We start from the raw sequence: 22,500 nt of genomic DNA, 5'->3' as shown, positions 1-22,500 counted from the left end.
CTAGATGGTAGAAGAGACCACACGCTTTAAAATAGACGTACATCTTGTCACTTGAATGAGCATATATCCCAAAGCCAGGCCAGAAGAGTGCAATATTTATTTCAACCAAAAAACTAGCTTGGATGATAAGCCTACGTCTTGACATTTTCTCTATACATGTTTCATGTATTGTGTTTCCCATTCCCCATTTGCATGCACCTTATTTTCCCAAAGGGTTCCCCAAGGGTTTCAACAACTGTGCAACAACGTTAGCGTTTGATTTGGTCGCTTTTACTGAGAGAGATACGGTTATTGATCTAACGCCAAGAGCAGAGAACATTTTGCGCAGGTCTTCTTTGAAAGCACGTCGGTCATTCTTCAGAGACAGTGGCAATGAAGGGTTTTTGCATGACCACAAGATCAGTCGACAAAGACTCCTCAGTAAAACGAGTGTTGTCATGGATACACCATCCCTCGCTTAAGTTTTAGTAGCATACTTTTTTTCTCTGTAATTTAGTCACCGAAACCACAATAATATCAATGGAAGAATACAGTGGCATATCGTATGTTTGGCGCATGTAGCTATACGCCAAGAAAATGTCCATAGTCAAAGCAGCGACTTGATTACTCTGAGAACTTAATATGGAGAGTGGGCTATTTTGCATCAGGCGCACTGTGCAGACACTATACGAGCGTGTATTTTTGATGATTGTTTTGAGATCTGACTGAAAGTACTGGAAATAGATACACATCTATGAGAAAATTACTTATTTTCTCGCAAGTATAAAATCACACCGACGCGTTTCCCCTCTCGAAAAGCCTAAAATGGTATCATCTTCCCTCGCGCAGCCGTCTCATTTAAAACTGCGCGCATCTCTCTCGCGCACAGTGAACTGGACTTCAGGAGCTGCTGACTGCTGACTACGTTCCCCAGTGCGTTTATCAGACTGCTTTCTTCAGAAATTATGTACAAAGCCAAGCGTCGTATTCAGCGACGTGAGTGCAAATCATAACCGTTATTATCTCATATCAAAAATAGTACTGTATTTTATTTTAAGTTGACTTCGCGTCACAACGCCTGACCTCGACTGCAGCGACAGAACAGTTTTGTTAAGCTAAATATAACGTATTGGTTGTGTTTCGTATGGGTATTTTCGAAACAATGGTACCTGTCGTCATGTTTCATTTTCCCTGCGTTCATGCTAGTTAGCTTGGCTATTGATTCGTTTGAGCGTAACCCCATCGCACGACAATTTAAACAATAGCCTCATCTCAGGGGAAAAAAAATATCATGTTGAAGAGCCTGTTCAGTCCATTGGGCGTCAAGACTCAAATAAGACATGAAGTCGGCTGTGGTGTTTTTTCGGTCTCCACGGTTTCTGCTCTTTCCTTCGAAAGAACTGTTGTTTGCGTGGGACACCCCTGGTGACGTTACGCACATCGATAGGTGTCAGTCTTGCAGCCAGCAGCAGAAAAAAAGCTGCTAACTATGAGAGTGTTTGGGGATTCGATTTAATCGTGTTTTAGAGACTATATGAAATTAGAGTTGTGCTCTAAATTAAGTTAGCGCAAATCGAATGTTTGCCACGGGGTTTCAGAGATATCTGATGCGATGAGGTTTTTCTTGCATATCAGTCTAATTTCTTGGAGTGTGTGTGTGTGTGTGTGTGTGTGTGTGTGTGTGTGTCTGTCTGTCTGTCAGTGCGAGAGAAATCAGTAATACTTATGGGTATTGGACTCTAGAGCATTCCTGGGGTCCATCTGAATAGAGACCTTTCATTCATTCATTCATTCTCTCTCTCTCTCTCTCTCTCTCTCTCACACACACACACACACACACGCACACACACACACACACACTCCAGGTTTAATGCTGCTTGAGATGATTATTAAGATGTTCTTCGGCTAATTTGTGACACTGTTTTGGCTTACTAACTAACCTATTGTATGTATGCAATTGTATTGTGTACATTGTTGTTTAGTCTTTTTTTCTGGAGACATAAATAATAGCAGTAGGAGATACGTGAGCAGTTAAGCTGTATGAACACGTGTTTAATACAGTGTTGCCAAATGAGTAACATGACATATTACTCATTAACATTAATAATGGTTATTCAAAAATATTATTATTGTAATAGACGTTTAGTGTTGCACATGTCTTAATGATTAGTTGACGTGAAAGCCAGTTTTATGAAGGAATACTAAAACCTCTGTATTCTCCATCTGTACATCTGTTCTGTTCGTCTCTTCTGTCTTGACAGATATCAACATGGCAGGGGAGCCAAAGCTTTATCGACCAAAAGCTGGGTCAAAGCGACCTCTCTCTGCAATCTACAGGTCTGTGTTGGTGTTGGTGTTGGTGTGTGTGCGTCCACAGATTTGCCGAACTATATGGTTATAGTAACACATAAATGTAGGAATTCCCCCTTTTTTTTACAACATACTGGGTACCCTGTTAGCGCCAAGGATGAATTCGTCTAAAACTGACAAAAAGACTCCTACCCACAATAACATCAACAGTATTTAGTGCCATACAGAGCGAACATCAAAAATATCAGTGACACAATTTTCCATATTGCAATTCAGTATAACAATAAAATGAGTTTGAAGCCATTATTTGAAGGTAAGGGAACTACATTGCCTTGCTATTGGCAACAGTCTTTGTTGACATGGTTGTTGTCCATGGTCCTGAAGGGACCGCCTTAGTGATTGCCTGGACACTCTTTGACACAGTTGTCAATCATGCTGAGTCATGCCTTGCGAATTTTGTCAAGAAGCATTATTTTGTATTGTGACAGACAGAGAAAGAGAGACATAGAGAGGAAAGGGAAGCAGAGATACATCATTATAGAATGGAGGGCAATAGAATGGAGGAGTGATCGGAAGGTAGCAAGACATAAAAAGTAGTCCACTCACTGCCCTCGGAAAATCAGCAAGACGGCACATTAACTCAATGCAAATAGCCTATTCATGTATTTCTATTGCGCATTGTATTGTATTATGTTCCTTTATGTTGAGTTAAAGACAAACTTGATATTTAATATTTCCTTTATTCAGACGAGAGAAAGAGATATTTTGTGTACAGTGCGTGTCTGGGAGATAAGGCAGCAGCTTTTGTTTGTTGAAACAGCCTCTTATCAGGCCGTGCATGTTTATACTCATTTATAATAGGTTAAATATGTGTTTACATATCGCTTTTGTTCTATGCAGATTCTCATTCCAGCAGTATTTGCATTTCAATGAAATTGTGTGTGTGTGTGTGTGTGTGTTTGCTTTTCTCACATTGCACCTACTTTCTTCACAGCGGGTACGAGTTTGACTATGATTATTACAGAGATGATTTCTACACTCGGTGAGTGAACCCTGTGAAAACTGTGAGGAAGGTATTTTGTATTTGTGTGGCGTGTATTGTGTGCTTGAAGCTTGTGTTGTGTGATTGTTCAGAAACCATTGTGTATGATTGTGTGTGTTTGTGAGTGAGTGTGTGTGTTGTACTGATATGTCTGTTGTGTGTATTATTTGCTTGACGTGTGTGTTGCGGAATTGTCCAGAACCCAGTGTGTGTGTGTGTGTGTGTGTGTGTGTGTGTGTGTGTGTGTGTGTGTGTGTGTGTGTGTGTGTGTGTGTGTGTGTGTGTGTGTAACACAGTCTTGTCTCTCCTCAGGGTGTTTGATTACCCAGGGCGTGTGCCCCCTCCCCGAGCTCTCGTCCCCCTGAAGCGGTCGAGACTGATGACCCCTCCCACTCGCCGTGGAAAGCCCTCCCTCCCGACACGCCACGCCTCCTCACGCCCCCCTGGTCCCAGCCCGCTCTCCTGCGGCCCCAAACGTAAGCCGAGCCTGCCTGTCTTTGTCAGTTTCCATGGGAACAGAATTTTAAGTTGAGAGCTGACTTTAAATTGTCAAGATTTTAGAATGTGTGTCAGAATAGAATGTGTGTATAACATTGTTGTCATGGTGCTCTGTGGCTACTCAAACTTGCCTGTGTGTTCAGCTCAGCTTTTGGGAAATATAGAAATGTACATGTTGTGAAATTACAGTTCAAGTTCAGGCTGGGTATCATAAAGTGCCTTATGGCACTATACATTAGATTGAATTGAATTGAATATAAATTAATTGAATATGTGTGTGTGTGTGTGTGTGTGTGTGTGTGTGTGTGTGTGTGCCCCCTCAGTAAAGTCAGAGCAGCTGCAGGTCATCAGGCGTGAGCTGGCGCAGGTCAAGCTGAAGGTGGACTCGCTGCTGGGTCGGCTAGAGCGCATTGAGAGGCAACAGCGCCTGGACACGGGTCAGTAGACCCTTAATGCATGCCCACGCACGCACGCACGCACGCACGCACGCACGCACGCACACACGCACACACACACACACACCCCTTTATATCTTCCCCATCTCCCTCTCTCTCTGTGTCCAGACGTCCAGAGGAAGTATGAGGAGAGTTGTGATTGGCTGCGTGAGGAGAGCGTGTCTGAGCGGGCGGAACATTCTGGAGAGGATGCATGCGAAGGGGAGGAGCCTGAAGCGGGGGAGATGACAGACGGAGGAGAGGAAGACTACGATGAAGAGGCCAGCAGTGACCCGGTAAGGGGGACAGTGTGTGTGCATGTGTGCGTGTGTGTGTGTGTGTGTGTGTGTACATTGCCTTGAGAAAAATTCACATACTGTAGTATTGCGCTACATGGATTAGGTCAGGGGTCGGCAACCTGCGGCTCTAGAGCCGCATGCGGCTCTTTAGCGCCCCCCTGGTGGCTCCCTGGAGCGTCTTCAAAAATGTATGAAAGTGAATGGGGGGATATATTTTTCGTTTTAAAACGATTTCTGTAGGAGGACAAACATTCTTAACGTTTTCCCATGCTGTAAAAATGTGCATAATGCATATTAAATTTCAACATTTCTATCAACAAAGATTTGATAGCCTGCAAGCTGCGACACAAGTTGCAGGGCAGTGCCGTGACAGGCAGGTGGCTGTTGTAAACTTATGGTTGTAAACAAACCGGCGAGCGTGTCACCATGGGCCATGGATCCCAAAGGGAAAAAGAGAAAGATAGCCGATGAGAACAGAGGATTTAAGGCAGAATGGACCGAATGGACCGAATCTGCTTTCATTGCCAATGCGGAAGGATTGCCTGCATGTTTGCTTTGTAATGAGAAGTTGTCGAACAACAAAAAGAGTAGGCTAATTTGGAAAGACATTTCAGGGAAGGCATGCTACTCTCGTACAGTAGCTGACTACCCAGTTGAGAGAAAAAGTGTGATTGTAGTAATTCGGAGAAATTTTGTTGCAACTCGAGAGATAATGCGTGGAAAACCGTTCACGGATGGTAATTAGGCCTACATGAAGTTAAACTTAAAGCACCAAATATAGTAGCGGAGGAGTCACGTGATGTGTCATTCTCTCCAGGATGCGCTGTAGGGAAAAACATGTAATCATGAATGCTCATTATGTATTTGTAGCCTACTTGGTCATTTTGATAGTAGGCTAATATAGCTAATACACTTACAGCCTGTGTTGCCTTCATAAGGCTTATATAAGGCTTTTAATTTTTTGCGGCTCCAGACAGATGTTTTTTTGTTTATTTTTGTCCAATATGGCTCTTTGAACATTTTGGGTTGCCGACCCCTGGATTAGGTCTTAGATATATTTATTTGTGTGTGTGTGTGTGTGTGCTTATAATTCACCTGTTGTTTGCTTTATCAGATGGAGAATCATGTGTCAGATGTTGACAACTAAGCAAAGGTGAGATAAAGCCTTTGAAAGCTCAGCTCTGATATGAGGGCATTAAAATGTGAGTGCTGTATATTATGCACTGCACACCTGCTGAAAACGTTCTCACCTGTGACAGGTTATCTACAGTATGTGGACAAACCTCGCAAGCATGTGATTCTGTATGTGTTTTCTTTGTGTGTGTGTGTGTGTGTGTGTGTGTGTAGGCTCGTTACAGAAGGCACAGGAGCATCTGGAGACACCAAAGGATCTTGGGAAGATGAAGAAACATCACACTGTGAAGAGAAGAAGACCACCAGCTCTCACACTGATAGAATACCCAGTCCACTTTTAACGATGGTCATCTCAAACATACACAGAGACACAGGTGCACATACAGTACACACAGAAACACACACACATACACACACACATGGAAATGTGTAGGTGTCTTTGTGATTCTGTGTTTCATTTATGCTGCCATTTGTTTTGATTTGTCCATATGATATGTCTTGTAAATACTTAGGCACTTTAAAAGTTCTTTACTAACATTAAAAAACCTGAACAACAGCAGCAGAGAGTGATTTAAGTGATTACAGCGCTCAGCTGTTGGGTCTGCTTTGGCAGAGTGAAAACTAGAGCATCGCTTGCCAAACCATGACCTTTTTTGTCTTTACAGTACTGCCCTGCAGAGGATACTGCCGTGTGTGTGTGTGTGCGTGCGCATATGTTTGTCTTTAAACTGCCATTTTGAGCCATTCTAACTTCTCCATTCATTCACACTCTCTCTCTCTCTCTCTCTCTCTCTCTCTCTCTCTCTCTCTCTCTCTCTCTCTCTCTCTCTCTCTCTGCACATATTCTCTTTCTTTCTCTCTCTCTCACACACTCAGACACACACACACACACACACACACACACACACAGAGACACACAACAATATGGTGGTGTATGTGTGCTACTTGATTTCATTTGATTGCTTGTGTTCATCTTAACGCAACATTACCTTCATCTTACGCTTGGCTTCCACCCCTTAACAGCCCTATAAGCTCTCGTTTTCACTCTGGATGTCTTCAGTGACTCTGGCCTATCTTCTGATTGCAGAGAATCTCTGTGCAGTCATTACTCCTCGGTGATTTCAGGTTTTAGAACACACGGCATCATACGCCTATCTTCACTTGCAGCTGGCGACTTCCTGGATGTGAATAGGATTTGACTGACTGAGGCTGAACCGAGGAGCTGATTGGTTGTGACACTTGAGGGGGGGAGATATGTCGGGTGGCTGCCTATGCCTGTAAAATAGTGTGGTTACAGTTCACCCCAACAGCTGTCGTTTGTCTGAAACTTCGTGAATAAACACTCAACGCCTCTATTTTTGTATGAAGAGCGGTTGGGAGCTATTGATTGAGGATGCGAGTGAATAGCATTTGTCTGAGTGACAGCTCCCAAACTCCTCGCTCCCTCTTGGTGCTTGGAGACGGGAAGAGGGGGGGATAGAAATCCAAACTGGGGCGGAAACGGGGTTAGCATCTGTTGTTCAGGAGGTGTGTGTGCCAGTAATGTCACTGTAGACTGCAGTCGTCTGCCTTTTGGCTCCTTTTTTTCACTTCAACGAAACCATCAACAGATAAATAAATAGGGTGCCATCTTCATGGGTATCGTCTGCAGGTTTGACTTCATGTGTGTGTGTTTTGATTGAGAGTGGCGATGTTGGACTTATGAAATAGTAAAGGGAAATGAAATAGCCTAAAAGACAAAAAGGGAAATTAAAAAAAAAAAAAGTTGTATAGAAATATAAACTTTTTGTAAAGCTATTTTTATGATGAGCATGTTAATTGTTCAAATGTATATTATTTTGTTTCAATTTGTTGCAACAGTTGTATGGCTGTAGGCTCTTATTGCTTAGAAAAATGAATAAAGTCACCATAGGAATTAAACACTGGTGTTTTCTGCATTTCATTGTACATTTTTTTGTTGGTTTGAAGATGCCAACTGTGGGTTGAGTCCCGTTATTTAATTAATGTGGGGGCTTGTGTTTAATTGGGCCCCCTTTGCATCTGCCATTCCACTGGGAGACATTTAAATGAGTCCCTTAAGTTTGAAGGATAAATCTCTCAAAAGCCCTCTCATCTACATCTGTCTGTCTGAGTGTTTGTCTAAACAATCCTTCAGGCTTGCATCTGCTAACATCATTTATTTATTTTAGTTATACACAGGAGAAGATGTTAAATTCTTCAGGCTGCTGGGTGGGGACTTTCCCACCGTGGCCACACCTCTCACTGTTCACATGCAAGTGCTCAAGTGCCAAAAACCAGCCTAAGTATTACAACACAAGAGGGTGCGCTACAACCATCCTTCTGATACACAACAATACTCAATACTCAACAACAACAACAACAGCAGCAACAATAACAAATGGATCAGGGTTGTCAAATGGCTTTGCTTTTTCATAAGTGTTTGAGGATACTCAGCGGTCGTAGTCAACTCTTTGAAAAGCTTCTTTCAACTTCAAAACCAGTGTGTTAAATGATCCAAAAGAAGCATTGTGCAATACCGGCTCCATACACTTTAGCTTATTTCTCTCAAAGGCTTGCTCAGTCACAAGGCAGTCTTCAAAGGGAATCATTAACTCAATAAAGTAAACAGTACACCTCACCTCACACTCAGAATATATCATGTCTGGTTTCATAGTCACAGCTACAGAAATACACTGTTTTTTCTTTAGTGAATGAAGACTTCACATTAATGGGTTGTTATAGAATGAAGAAGCTCCACCCATGGGGGAATTATGTAAGTTATAACATTCTGTTGGGCAGTTGGGACCTACATGTATGGATTAGAAAACAAACAATTTGGGAGGATCTCTTTAAAAGATAATTAAATCTGAGTGGGTATGTGACCATCTAGTGTCAAAAGGGCTCAATCCACTGAGGCTGACTCCACTCAAGTATGTAGCAGTCTCATGTGGTCCACTCTTCACCTCTATTTGAGGTACACTATTGCCTTCTTTGTGTAGTGTTTGAGGTACACTATTGCCTTCCTTGTGTAGTGTTTGAGGTACACTATTGCATTCCTTGTGTAGTGCTTGAGACACTATTGCCTTCCTTGTGTAGTGCTTGAGGTAGACTATTGCCTTCCTTGTGTAGTGTTTGAGGTATACTATTGCCTTTTTTGTTTGGTGTGATGGCCTCCTCACTGTGTGCTCATTTCCATTGCTTCTTGTGCTGCCTCCATGACTGACCTCACTTGAGTCTGACCTGAGTTGACCATGCTTTCCTTTCCTTCCAACAAAGTTTTAAGAATTATAAATAACCTCACCTTACCCATAGCAGGCAGTATGCCGTTTACTCTCTGTAGTAACCTTCAATACCTCCAACATTCCTTTTTAAATCACCATTGATGCAACTTCATTCCTTGACTTCAGAAGCCCCTTGCCAATTACCATTAAAACATTCATATCCTTCAGCAGCAGACAACTCCCAGAACTCGCATCTGAAATGATGTACTGTCTTTTATCTTCCAGCAAGATTCTTTACCCCCCGCCCTTAGCATCATTCAGTATTTATGTCTCCCAATGTTTGCAACATTCCCCTCTCATTCATTATCTTGATCCGAAGAACAGTTTCAAATGTTTGTCTGAGAAGGTTAACATGACTCTCCGGAAAATCTTTGCGCATTTAAGGATTATGAAATCAAAGTATGTCAGATCAAGGATCTCAAAATCAAGAACCAACAAGTCACGCCACATGCTCTTATTCAACATTTTTGTCAGTTTAATGCTTGTGCTAATCTGGCAGCCGATAAAGCCTTCAATTTTGTACATTATACACCTCCCTTTAGCCACATCAAAGAAAGCCACGCCAGCCAACATGTAGTGGTCACACTCCATAGTCAGCAGACTTCAACAGCTCGTAAGTGACTTGAGCGCAAGTTAGCCAAGTGTGTGTTAGCTCAGTCAGCAAACAGTGTTATAGATTGCTAATTCTCTCCTTTATCACTGCTGACAGCCCCATGCTAAAGCCATTAAGCCTCAGCTCAGATAGTGGACTATGCGGTTCAGTGCTTCAGTAGCCCTGCCCTGCCTCCACCTCAAGTCAGGTAGCCTAATCAGTCCACTGGTAGTTAGCAATGCCTTCTATAGGATCTTGGAAGATGTTCTTTAATAATGATGGCTTTTTAAAATATTACTATTTTGACGTTCTTCTGGTAGCCTAGTCTATGTTATTTTAGAGATTTTAGGGATTTGGCTGTATGATGATAATCATACCCTAGCTGGTAGGAAATAATTTGCTTTTTGGGCTTCAAACTGTGAAGCAATTGGCACATACAGTATCTGCCTGCATCAATCATAGGATTCCTCGTCATCACAGCAGCCCCCCTCCCTTACACATAGCCTACACGCACACATACACACACACACACAAACACAAACACACACACACACACACACACACGCACGCACGCACGCACGCATAGGCTACACACACTGCAAATGTTTATCAAATCTAGACTTTAATTATTCCTGTACACACACACACACACACACACACACACACACAGGCTACACACACACTGCAAATGTTTATCAAATCTAGACTTTAATTATTCCTGTTCTATTAGGAGAGGGCTGTGAGCTGGCAAGAGACCAGCTAAATTACCATCTTTAAATCAACATTCAGACGCTGCCCAGACCCAGAGTTCATTTTCATCAGCGAGCGTGCCTCTCTGGAATATCTCTCCCTTTTCCCTCGAACTCGCAGACTCTTTTCATTATGCTGTAGAGTCCAACCTTCACACCCCAGTGGCCTTGGCTCCCCCTTGGCCAACACTTGAGAGAGAGAGAGAGTTCAAAAAAATTAAAAATAAAATAATATATATATGCAATATCCAATTTTGCATTTGGGCACTAAATTATGCTTTATTAAATTGCAAATATTTACCCTCTCCTGGGTCCTCAGAGCAAATCTTCATTAACATTTCTATCCTCTCAGCTCAAGGCCTCCTACATATGCACATCTCCGAGCTTGACGACATGACTGTCGAAACGCGGAGGGTGGGGGTGTCTGTTGGCTGGTTTTCCACTTGGCTCATTATTTACAAAGCGCTTTGGCAATACAAATGTACAAAAACTGCCCATGCATATGAAGCCTGTTTAAATTCAAATTAAAGTCTCAATTCTCTCTCTTTGTTTAGATTTAAATAGAAAAGGGGAGAAAGCGAATGATCCCGCAGTACTCAGTCAGCACATTGAGTCCTTCACTAGTCCTAAAACCCATCACCGATATATATAGGGTGAGCGAGCCTGCATGAGATGCAGGGTTAGACAAAGACAACTCCTGTCATTAAAGCTGAAGAGAGAAGAGCAGTGGTTTGATGGATGACACAGTAAGGGAGCTTTAGCCTTGAAGCCAAGCCTGGTGGGAGATGGTCTGCCGATGCTGAGAGTTGGGGTGGGGGGGGGGGGGGGGGCAATCGATACCACTGCCGAGCATCACATGTCCCAGGAGAGCGGCATTGTATTGTAAACGCCTTGGATGGTTTCTGGTGCTGGGGGCAAGCTTTAGTGGTGATCAGATCAAAATAAATTAATAATATAATGATAATGAAATCTGTGAAGTTCACTGAGCTATGAACTATCTGAGTGCACGCGCACGCAGCACGCACGCACGCACACACACACACACACACACACACACACACACAAAGTGTCTGGACTGTCTGCACATCAAAAAGTCAAGAAGCCAAGAACAGTATAAAAGATTCAGTGCTGAGGTGAGGCACTGACCAGCATCCGTATCCTGTCTGTCATGGCCGTGTTTGGAGGGAGGAAGAGGACATGACAGACAGAGGAAGAGACAAGGAGGGAGGACTTGCTATTCACAAGCTTGTCTTCAAAAAAATATCTCCCCTGTAAATGTGTCTTAAGTCGGTGAGATACTAAAGATACCAACCGGATTATAAAGTATTATAACCTCATTCAAATCAGCATGAAAAAGAGAGAGAATCCTGAGTGTGTCTCACCCCATTGAGTGGGATATGAGCCCAGTAGCCTGTTTGCATGTTTTATTTGTCTGTTATTTAAGTGTGTGTGTGTACTGTATGTGTGTGTGTATGTGAGCCTGAAAATATATGCATGGTTATTTCTATAGATAGATAGATACTTTATTGATGTCTATAGCCTTTGTTGTGTACGTAGGTGTATGTGTGCAGTTGGGGTCAGTCAAATTGGTTTCTCTCAGTTTTAATCTAGTTGCCATTTATTCACGCACATACAAAAGCACACACACACACACAATTAAACAAATACACAAACACATTTTCTCTCATACCTCTAACACTCTTGACAGAAACCTGGTGCTAGTAAGATTTCTGGATTGTGGGGTGTCTGTTTTTGCAGACAGACACTAGGCTTAGTGTGTGTGTGTGTGTGTGTGTGTGTGTGTGTGTGTGTGTGTGTGTGTGTGTGTGTGTGTGTGTGTGTGTGTGTGTCATTGGACCATGAAAGGTGTGTTTGACGTCAGAGTTCACTGACGTTTAAGGCATGTTTTTGAGGTGAGAGAGGAGATGAGAGTTCTCCAGACTCTCACTCACTTTGTCCCTCTCCCTCTCACACACAAAATCTCTCACACACACACACACACACACACACACACACACACGCACTCGCTCTCTCTCTGCCACTCAATCTCATCAAGCCCCAGTCTACTCCTACAAAATGTTATGGTGCTGAAGAAGGGAAGAGGGGGGAAGAGAGAGAGAGAGAGTGCGAGAGAGAAAGTGATGAAGCAATGGGAGGTCATATCTTTGCCGACTTTTTGAGATTGGCTTCTTTTCTTCAAGTGTTTTCATTTTGTTTCTCTCTCTCTTTCTTTCTCTTTCTGTCTTCCCTCTTTCAGCAGACACATCCCACCCCATCTCAACCCCAACCCTAAGACCAACGCTGGATGTCACCCAATATACATTAAAATGAAGTCCGAGATATACCGTCCGTGGTTTAACACACTTTAAAATCAGAAAATACTGTCATTTGACCTTCTACTGTCTGCAATGACATGCTTCTGTAATCCCATTACAACAACTGTCAATCAACACGAGATGTCCATATCTTCAATCAATCAGATGACCTTGGCATTACTACTTCTGATCAGTTGAGAATTTTCACAACCCTTGCCTGTCTTTGACGCATGTGTGTGATCTGTCATCTGCCATCTGCGATACAATCTTTACCTTGGGCTAACCAAATGTGTTTTCACCTCAATCAATTACACAGCCTCCAAATCCCTCAGTCAAGGTCGTGATAATCTTCGCGTAATGTGCGGCTCCACAGACATCTCTCGACATTAAGAGGAAGGTGGCAGGGTGTGGATCGGCTAGCCTACATTTCGGCTGAAAAGCCCACAACAGATTTCCCTCAGGTTCCAGCGGTTGAGGTAAACAAAACAGATTACAGATGGACCCCTCTGGTTCAGTGGTTTAAATGATCTTTCATTTCTCGGCTCTACAAGCATGAAATTGAAAGTTGAGCGGAGACCACTCAGCATGTTGCTCTGTTGTCGAGACAGATTAAAGCGGCATAAGCAGCCATATTGATTCATCAAACTGATTATGTAATTAACCTCCCCAGTATGTCTCACAAACGGAGCTATAGTCCAAAGATAGACAGACAGACAGACCGACACTCAAGGCGAGGAGTGAATACATTAGAGGTAGGCTCCGCGCCTAATCTCATCTTTGCTTCCTAATATTTACGGCACTGTTTGGCCTTCACAGAATTCTGAATGTCAAAGGGAAACTGGGAGAGCTAAGCTCCGTAGAACGAGTGTGCCGCGTCAACATTAAAGGAGATTTAGACATGCGAGCGAGGAGATGCTTATCCGGAATATGGATGATAATATCTGCCCGAGTCCTGCGGTGGAAGATGAAGCCATAACTCACATCTGAGTCACTCGCTGCTGCAAGATCCTCACGCCTCGGGGAGAATGTGGAAGACATCATTAAGGGGAGAGGAGAGGAAGGGGAGGAGAGGAAGGAAGCGAAAGATTGGGAAGACAATGGTGGTGGAGTTAAAATGTCAAGAGTGCTAAAAGAGACTGAGAGTCATGCAGAGAAAGAGAGAGAGAGAGAGAGAGAGAAAGAAAGAGAGAGAGCAATAGCTCTGGTTTTCAATCTCCATGGCCCTTGTTAAAAGACAGACTGTAATTAACAACCCTGGATGGACATCTTTTACTGTCAATGGATAAATGTCGGCCTATTCTTCTGTGCACGCTCCTTTTCAGAGCGTGAGTTGACTCAGCCCCCGTCACTGAGCTCTCTGGAGCTTTGGTACATAGACAGCACAGTAGACTTCAGAGGCCAGCAGGCCTGTGGAACATTTACATTTATTTACATTCATTCATTTAGTAAACGCTATTATCCAAAGCGACTTGCATATATCAATTATACTACAAGGGTAACCCATTGTACAGGGTTAAGTGCCTGGCTCAAGGGCGCAGCGGTGGAAGTCGGGAATTGACTCCACAACTTTTCAGGCTACTGCATGCTAGCCCAACTCCTTAGCCACTACGCTACCACCTCCTCAGAGCCAGTGGGTGAGTCCTTTAGGGGTTCGTTACATCTTCTCTGTGATCCCTGTCAGTGCCAAATCATCTATGTTGATTCTTTATCCACAATGCTATCCTGCATATGCACAATCCTTAGAATAATTAAAATATTCCCAGGTTTCCTGCACTCTTGAAATTAATTGTTGGAAAAAAAATATCTCTGTGACCAGATAGGGACAAGACAGTTTGCTTTTGTAATTTGTTATGCAACATGTGTTGAAAATAACACAACTTGTGTTGTTTTTCAACACGTCTCTGTGTCCATATTTTCTCATCTCTGAGAAAAACACGAGGGTGAAAATGAGGTTTGCCTATTGAGGTGCAGAAAACCTTGTATGCTACTCTCCAGGCTCTTGGTGGCAACAGAGTCTAATATTGTCTTTGACAAAGCAACACAACAGGGATGAAATCCACAAGAATATGAGCACACTGTATCGTCATTCGTCACATTATTTTTCACAATCGCACTGTAACAAGTAAAACTGATGTTTTGCTCTCTGCTTCCTGTGAAGTGTGAACTCATCATTTCTGTTTGAACTGCATGTTGCTCACAACTGAGTGAGTGTGAGAGAGATAGAGAGAATATGACAGAAAGAATGAAAAGAAATAGGATGAAAGAGTAATAAGGGGCAGAGAGAGGTAAAGAACAGAAAGATTGCAGGGGAATGTGGGATGGATGAAGGGATGGATGAGAGAGAGATGAATGCTCCAAAGTAGAGATAATCTCTGGCCATGTCCTGCCCTTAGGAAAAACTGATGTGGAAACCGTTCCCTCTTAAAGTTTGCAGTGACACACCAGCTGCAGATATATACGAATACACCAAGGACAGTAAACTTCAGTCATGTTTCTATCGAGACATGGGGGCGGATAGCAAGCCTGACATTTTCATCTTTTCTCAGAGGAAGAAAGAGACAGACTGCTGTCTAGACACATGGGTGAGAGAGTGATGTTGACATCACTTTTATCAGTGACTTGAGAGTGTGTGTGATTTGCTCTGGCTGTGTGTGTGTGTGTGTGTCTGTCTACACTGCCTTTCAACACTAATGCAGCAACACTGCCATCTAGTGGCATTACGCCAAAAAAGCCTTTCATTCACTTGCTTGAATACACACTAGTTTATGAGGAACACTCAAAATCCCACAACAATGGTAACATCGGCATACATCACACCATAAATATCACACAACTGGATGCTGGAGTCTATCTAACATTTTAATTCAATATTTAATTCGGCATCAACAATCATATTCACTTCATCTCGGAATGAAGTGCCTCACCTCAGCCCTCAGAATCATGGAGGTTTTACACAATTCTCTGAAACCCTCTTCCTAGACGTATGACCTTTTTCTTGAACAAATACAACGGCATGTCGAACCGCTCTAACATGCACAGGACAGTCCTGCAGCAAAGGCTTCATTATCCCCTGGTCCGTGAACATTTACATGTCCTGGCCACCAGAGGGCGCATGGTTGGGCAGACATACCCGAAGATCATGTGATCATGTGACTGGCTAGCACTGACCATCACCTGAAGGCCTGGCTACTGAAATAGTTACTGAATTTCAGTTACGGAATTAACATGGTTGTCAAGGTCCATCACTTATGAAGCAGTTTGCCATTTAGAGCCAGAAGGCGGCATTACTCAATTACAACTGGGAGAAAAGATCTGCGGCATTGTCCACATTCACTGCCTCCTTGGGTGGCTTCCTCACCACCTAAACAAAACAGACAAAAACAAAATACTTCCTTAGGAGTTTGCTGGTGGCAGACTTGGGTGCTGTACTTGGCTACGGACACAAAGTCAATTATGTTGTCTTACTGGTTCAGCCAGCTGTCACTCCAATTGGACCTCCACATGTTTTTTTTAAGAACTTTATTCCATGTATGTGTACTACTGCTCGTAGAACATAAATAGTCTACTGTACATAATTCCATAGGTTTATCATTTGAATTGTGACAGCCTAGATAGTATAGTTGTTGTTTGCTTCGTCTGTTGATAAGACATTTGATGAACAGCCTACTGCAGCAGTTGATTGGAAATAGAGGGTCATTTTTCAAAGGTGTTATTAAATAAACAATATATTGATATATTTTATATATAAATAACTGAGTTATAAAGATAAAATGAAGTCATAGTCATACTGTACTTTCTTACAGTGGTGTGCTCTTTTCCTAATGATGTCATGTGCCCAGATGAGGAAGCACTCCCACGTGGGTGTATATGTAAATATGCATTCAGTCCATCACGCATAGTCTTGCTGTTCTACAGAAACAGCTGTTTTTCCCCCCCAAAAAATAAAAACTTCACTTCCTTGTTGGTCTATATGGAAAAGCTGTTGTTCAAGTTGTGTGAATGGTGCTATTTTCTCCATCTTTCTATTTTCAACTGTGGGTTATTTGGAGGAAAAAATTAGATCACACATACCGGTCTGGTATCCTGAATTATTTACACCTGACTTGATCTACTCGCTCATACTGGAATGAACCATGTTGAGCTAGGTTGACCAGTAGACCAAGTAAAGCCTCGCTTTCTCTGTTTGATATCTTCACTCTGCTTTTGCAAAATACCCCTCAGAAACTTACTTAACTTAACTAAACTTAACAACTCAGGGTCTAGATAAAAAGAAATACATAACATACCAAACCACAATTTTAAAAATCATGATTTGGGACTATAACTTTTGGGACCTCCTCAGGTCTGGGCAAGAAACATACAGGAAGGGTTAACTTAAGCACTCTAAGATTAAAGTGGGAAAAATGTATCAATACAGAAATATATTGCAAACCCTTTATGCAATAGTATCGATACTTTAACTAAAATATTACTTTGTACAATTCATACTCCAAATAGACTCATCTGCCTATCGAACATGCCAGTGTTCATGACTAAACATAAGCATAAACACTGGAATCAGTCTAGAGAAAATGAAATGTGCATTTTTTTTTTTACCTGTTCATTATTTCTTCAGAGGTATACTTTAAAAAGAGGTTTGTAGACTTTTGAGAGGTACTGAACTAAAGCCAAAATTAATTTACACAAAATTTTAGCAACGTATTGAGTACAGCAGACTTGCAGAATTGCTCAATAGTGAATATAGTATTTTTCGCTATCTTGGGCAAAGTTGCACCACAAAAACGTTGTCCAGCTGTCAGTAGCGCGCAGTGATAGGAATCGAGAAAAATAGTGCCAAGTGATAACGAGGTTTGGATTTTTCCTGGACAACGTTTTTGTGGTGCAAATATATCACTCTTTTGAACGCATATGGTTTTGAGAAGAAAAACACTTTACTTTCGTGACCCCAGCAACTTGCCGGACTACTTTCTTCAGCATCAAAAACGATCAAAAACCAGCTGGATCTCGGCTCACAGGACGCTGTCGGGGGGTAAGTCAGTGCTGATGCACAACGTTGCTGACAGGGAACCCATATAACTTTGTGTCTTAAAACCCGAACTATCCCTTTAAAGGTTATACTCTGTGACTCCTACCCCACTACTTCAAGTCAGTAATGTAAGGAAACTGGTTCAGATCTTACCTGAGCTTGCTTTTTAGGCTCCTGAACGACATTTTTGGAGATACTCTTCACATCACGCTGGACCTGGGTGAACATCTCGTTCAGGTTTTCCACCTTCTCTTTCTTCAAAGAGTTGATCTGTGCAGAGAGAGTAGTCTAACTTTAATAGCCCTAATGGTTATTGCTGACTTGCGATTAACCATTACGAAAAATGACTTTACAGTTTTGGGACAAGTATAGTTATTACAAGACTATTACTGATATTATTATGAGAATCTTGTATCTTGTATATTTTTGGGACATGGTCTACTATAGAAATACCTTAAGACTGTACTATAACAACACCTAAGAGTAAGAAAGATTATTATAGAGATAGGCTACTACAGAACATCGTAGAAGTATTGCACACTACCATATAGCCTACCTATAATCTTCTAGTACTTCTGGGATATGCGTCATGTGCGTGTGCAAACAGAGAGAGTGACTGAGGACACAGGCTAAGCTAAGCTGAGTGTAGGCTGTGGCCATAGCCAAGTACACCTATTTATTCAGCGAAAGAATACCTTTACTCACGTGTTTGAGAGATGTTTTGACTGGTTTTGTTTTACTTTTGGGCTTGAACTGTTTGCTTGCCACCTGGAAAACATTCATAGGCTTCTTCCCCGCCCTCTGCTTCTGGTTCTTTCCCATGGCTGCTTGCTTGTAGGATCAGTTTTTCCTTTTAAATTCTAACTGGGGAAAAAAAATGTCCAGAAAGTTCAACAGGGGATTACTAGTAAAGGCACAAATCATCAACGTTTACAGAAAATTCTGTTAAATCCAGGTTGTCAAGGTTTGTTTATGCATAATTAGGCCTACAGTATGACAAACCCATCTTACATTCAGCTAGCACATAACGCTACGTTCCCTGCGCAAGTGGGCAAAACGGTATCAGACAACAAGACACAAAACAAATGTATTGGTTTATTCTCATCATTATAGTAACATGTTCGTACATTACCTGATTGTAAAGTAAAGTACACATTTACCTTAGTGTTTAGCAGTCTACGTTATGTCCACATGGCAAGCGTCTGTGTGATGACATTGACGTCAAGTAGTGTGAAACTAGCGACAGTAAAGAAAAATCCAATATGGCCGCCATTCGCGAATCTTTCAAAATAAAAGTCAGAACATATTCATTGCTTTTTCAATTCATGAGGACGACAATTATTAATTTAAAACTGTATTGCGTTACCAAAGGAAGGTAAAGTTAGAAAATAATTAAATAAGACATTTAAATCGAAAATACACCTTAGAATGTTATTTAGAATGTATTTTTGAATGTGCCTTATCTACCTTATTGCCTAGTGTTCAATTAAAACTGTGAAGCTGATAAAACTATAACGTTGTGCTTATTTAAAAGGTGGGTTTATAACATGCACTATAATATTGCAGAAATCTATAGGCTACCAATTCTGCCTTTGTGGGTACCTTTGTGGGTACCAGGCCAAACTAAGTGTGTAGTGAGTCACATAATGGCCTGCCATTGACACACAGCTGTTGAACTTCAAATTGTGTGGCTGTGAAAACAATAAGTTGTGCATATATAAAAGGGGGGTGTAATGGAATCCTTAGAAGGTCTACTTTCAGAAAATATATAGATGTTTATACCCAATTCGCCTTTGTGGGTACCAGGACATACTAAGCGTGTACCGAGTCACATACTAAGCGTTACTTTGACACACAGCTGTTGAACTTCAAATTGTGTGGCTGTGAAAACAATAAGTTGTGCATATGTAAAAGGGGGGTGAAATGGAATCCTTAAAAGGTCTACTTTCAGAAAATATATAGATGTTTATACCGAATTCGCCTTTGTGGGTACCAGGCCATACTAAGCGTGTACCGAGTCACATACTAAGCGTTACTTTGACACACAGCTGTTGAACTTCAATTTGTGTGGCTGTGAAAACAATAAGTTGTGCACATATAAAAGGGGGGTGAAATGGAATCCTTAGAAGGTCTACTTTCAGAAAATATATAGATGTTTATACCGAATTCGCCTTTGTGGGTACCAGGCCATACCAAAGGTGTACCGAGTCACATAATAGGCCTGCCATTGACATACACTGTTGAACTTCAAATTGTGTGGCTGTGAAAACAATAAGTTGTGCATATATAAAAGGGGGGTGAAATGGAATCCTTAGAAGGTCTACTTTCAGAAAATATATAGATGTTTATACCGAATTCGCCTTTGTGGGTACCAGGCCATACCAAAGGTGTACCCAGTCACATAATATAGGCCTGCCATTGACATACACTGTTGAACTTCAAATTGTGTGGCTGTGAAAACAATAAGTTGTGCATATATAAAAGGGGGGTGAAATGGAATCCTTAGAAGGTCTACTTTCAGAAAATATATAGTTGTTTATACCGAATTCGCCTTTGTGGGTACCAGGCCATACCAAGGGTGTACCGAGTCACATAATAAGCCTGCCATTGACACACAGCTGTTGAACTTCAAATTGTGTGGCTGTGAAAACAATAAGTTGTGCATATATAAAAGGGGGGTGTAATGGAATCCTTAGAAGGTCTACTTTCAGAAAATATATAGATGTTTATACCCAATTCGCCTTTGTGGGTACCAGGACATACTAAGCGTGTACCGAGTCACATACTACGCGTTACTTTGACACACAGCTGTTGAACTTCAAATTGTGTGGCTGTGAAAACAATAAGTTGTGCATATGTAAAAGGGGGGTGAAATGGAATCCTTAAAAGGTCTACTTTCAGAAAATATATAGATGTTCATACCGAATTCGCCTTTGTGGGTACCAGGCCATACCAAAGGTGTACCGAGTCACATAATATAGGCCTGCCATTGACATACACTGTTGAACTTCAAATTGTGTGGCTGTGAAAACAATAAGTTGTGCACATATAAAAGGGGGGTGAAATGGAATCCTTAGAAGGTCTACTTTCAGAAAATATATAGATGTTTATACCGAATTCGCCTTTGTGGGTACCAGGCCATACCAAAGGTGTACCGAGTCACATAATATAGGCCTGCCATTGACATACACTGTTGAACTTCAAATTGTGTGGCTGTGAAAACAATAAGTTGTGCATATATAAAAGGGGGGTGAAATGGAATCCTTAGAAGGTCTACTTTCAGAAAATATATAGATGTTTATACCGAATTCGCCTTTGTGGGTACCAGGCCATACTAAGCGTGTACCGAGTCACATAATAGGCCTGCCATTGTTGAACTTCAAATTGTGTGGCTGTGAAAACAATAAGTTGTGCACATATAAAAGGGGGGTGAAATGGAATCCTTAGAAGGTCTACTTTCAGAAAATATATAGATGTTTATACCAAATTCGCCTTTGTGGGTACCAGGCCATACCAAAGGTGTACCGAGTCACATAATATAGGCCTGCCATTGACATACACTGTTGAACTTCAAATTGTGTGGCTGTGAAAACAATAAGTTGTGCATATATAAAAGGGGGGTGAAATGGAATCCTTAGAAGGTCTACTTTCAGAAAATATATAGATGTTTATACCGAATTCGCCTTTGTGGGTACCAGGCCATACTAAGCGTGTACCGAGTCACATAATAGGCCTGCCATTGACATACACTGTTGAACTTCAAATTGTGTGGCTGTGAAAACAATAAGTTGTGCACATATAAAAGGGGGGTGAAATGGAATCCTTAGAAGGTCTACTTTCAGAAAATATATAGATGTTTATACCGAATTCGCCTTTGTGGGTACCAGGCCATACCAAAGGTGTACCGAGTCACATAATATAGGCCTGCATTGACATACACTGTTGAACTTCAAATTGTGTGGCTGTGAAAACAATAAGTTGTGCATATATAAAAGGGGGGTGAAATGGAATCCTTAGAAGGTCTACTTTCAGAAAATATATAGATGTTTATACCGAATTCGCCTTTGTGGGTACCAGGCCATACTAAGCGTGTACCGAGTCACATAATAGGCCTGCCATTGTTGAACTTCAAATTGTGTGGCTGTGAAAACAATAAGTTGTGCACATATAAAAGGGGGGTGAAATGGAATCCTTAGAAGGTCTACTTTCAGAAAATATATAGATGTTTATACCGAATTCGCCTTTGTGGGTACCAGGCCATACCAAAGGTGTACCGAGTCACATAATATAGGCCTGCCATTGACATACACTGTTGAACTTCAAATTGTGTGGCTGTGAAAACAATAAGTTGTGCATATATAAAAGGGGGGTGAAATGGAATCCTTAGAAGGTCTACTTTCAGAAAATATATAGATGTTTATACCGAATTCGCCTTTGTGGGTACCAGGCCATACCAAAGGTGTACCGAGTCACATAATATAGGCCTGCCATTGACATACACTGTTGAACTTCAAATTGTGTGGCTGTGAAAACAATAAGTTGTGCACATATAAAAGGGGGGTGAAATGGAATCCTTAGAAGGTCTACTTTCAGAAAATATATAGATGTTTATACCGAATTCGCCTTTGTGGGTACCAGGCCATACCAAAGGTGTACCGAGTCACATAATATAGGCCTGCCATTGACATACACTGTTGAACTTCAAATTGTGTGGCTGTGAAAACAATAAGTTGTGCATATATAAAAGGGGGGTGAAATGGAATCCTTAGAAGGTCTACTTTCAGAAAATATATAGATGTTTATACCGAATTCGCCTTTGTGGGTACCAGGCCATACTAAGC

General features: G+C 41.7%; 2 protein-coding genes across 3 annotated transcripts in view; one reads left to right on the top strand and one right to left on the bottom strand.

The window, feature by feature from the left end:
• The window catches only part of LOC134065958 (RNA-binding Raly-like protein), a 42,526-nt gene extending 36,128 nt beyond the window's left edge, over positions 1–6,398 (top strand). Inside the window, exons 3-9 of the mRNA XM_062521096.1 lie at positions 2,241–2,316; positions 3,284–3,331; positions 3,644–3,807; positions 4,153–4,266; positions 4,393–4,559; positions 5,677–5,715; positions 5,910–6,398. Coding sequence (XP_062377080.1) covers positions 2,241–2,316; positions 3,284–3,331; positions 3,644–3,807; positions 4,153–4,266; positions 4,393–4,559; positions 5,677–5,709 — 602 coding nt within the window. The 3' untranslated portion in view covers positions 5,710–5,715; positions 5,910–6,398. The remainder of the gene's footprint in view (positions 1–2,240; positions 2,317–3,283; positions 3,332–3,643; positions 3,808–4,152; positions 4,267–4,392; positions 4,560–5,676; positions 5,716–5,909) is intronic.
• A 9,081-nt stretch (positions 6,399–15,479) lies between these two features.
• On the bottom strand, positions 15,480–18,883 carry rbis (ribosomal biogenesis factor). 2 transcript variants are annotated; one of them, XM_062520996.1, is made up of 4 exons: positions 18,820–18,883; positions 18,365–18,523; positions 17,813–17,929; positions 15,480–15,994 (listed from the first exon to the last, which is right to left on the bottom strand). In XM_062520996.1, the coding sequence occupies exons 2-4, from the start codon at positions 18,479–18,481 to the stop codon at positions 15,926–15,928; spliced, it is 303 nt and encodes a 100-aa protein (XP_062376980.1). In that variant the 5' UTR covers positions 18,482–18,523; positions 18,820–18,883; the 3' UTR covers positions 15,480–15,925. The 2 variants fall into 2 exon arrangements, with proteins under 2 accessions (XP_062376980.1, XP_062376981.1); XM_062520997.1 differs by having other exon boundaries at positions 18,365–18,519.
• Positions 18,884–22,500: the final 3,617 nt, after the last annotated feature.

This window comes from Sardina pilchardus, chromosome 19 (genome assembly GCF_963854185.1).
Source record: "Sardina pilchardus chromosome 19, fSarPil1.1, whole genome shotgun sequence".
Taxonomy (NCBI): domain Eukaryota; kingdom Metazoa; phylum Chordata; class Actinopteri; order Clupeiformes; family Clupeidae; genus Sardina; species Sardina pilchardus.
Note: the sequence above shows the minus strand (reverse complement) of the source record. Positions and strands in the feature narration are given on the sequence as shown.

Bases quoted from the DNA above. Each gene is read 5' to 3' on its own strand.
- rbis (XM_062520996.1), bottom strand. From the start codon at position 18,481: ATGGGAAAGAACCAGAAGCAGAGGGCGGGGAAGAAGCCTATGAATGTT. The intron at 17,930-18,364 runs GTGAGTAAAGGT...CTCTCTGCACAG, and splicing joins TCAAAACATCTCTCAAACAC to ATCAACTCTTTGAAGAAAGA. The intron at 15,995-17,812 runs GTAAGATCTGAA...TGTTTTGTTTAG, and splicing joins AGCCTAAAAAGCAAGCTCAG to GTGGTGAGGAAGCCACCCAA.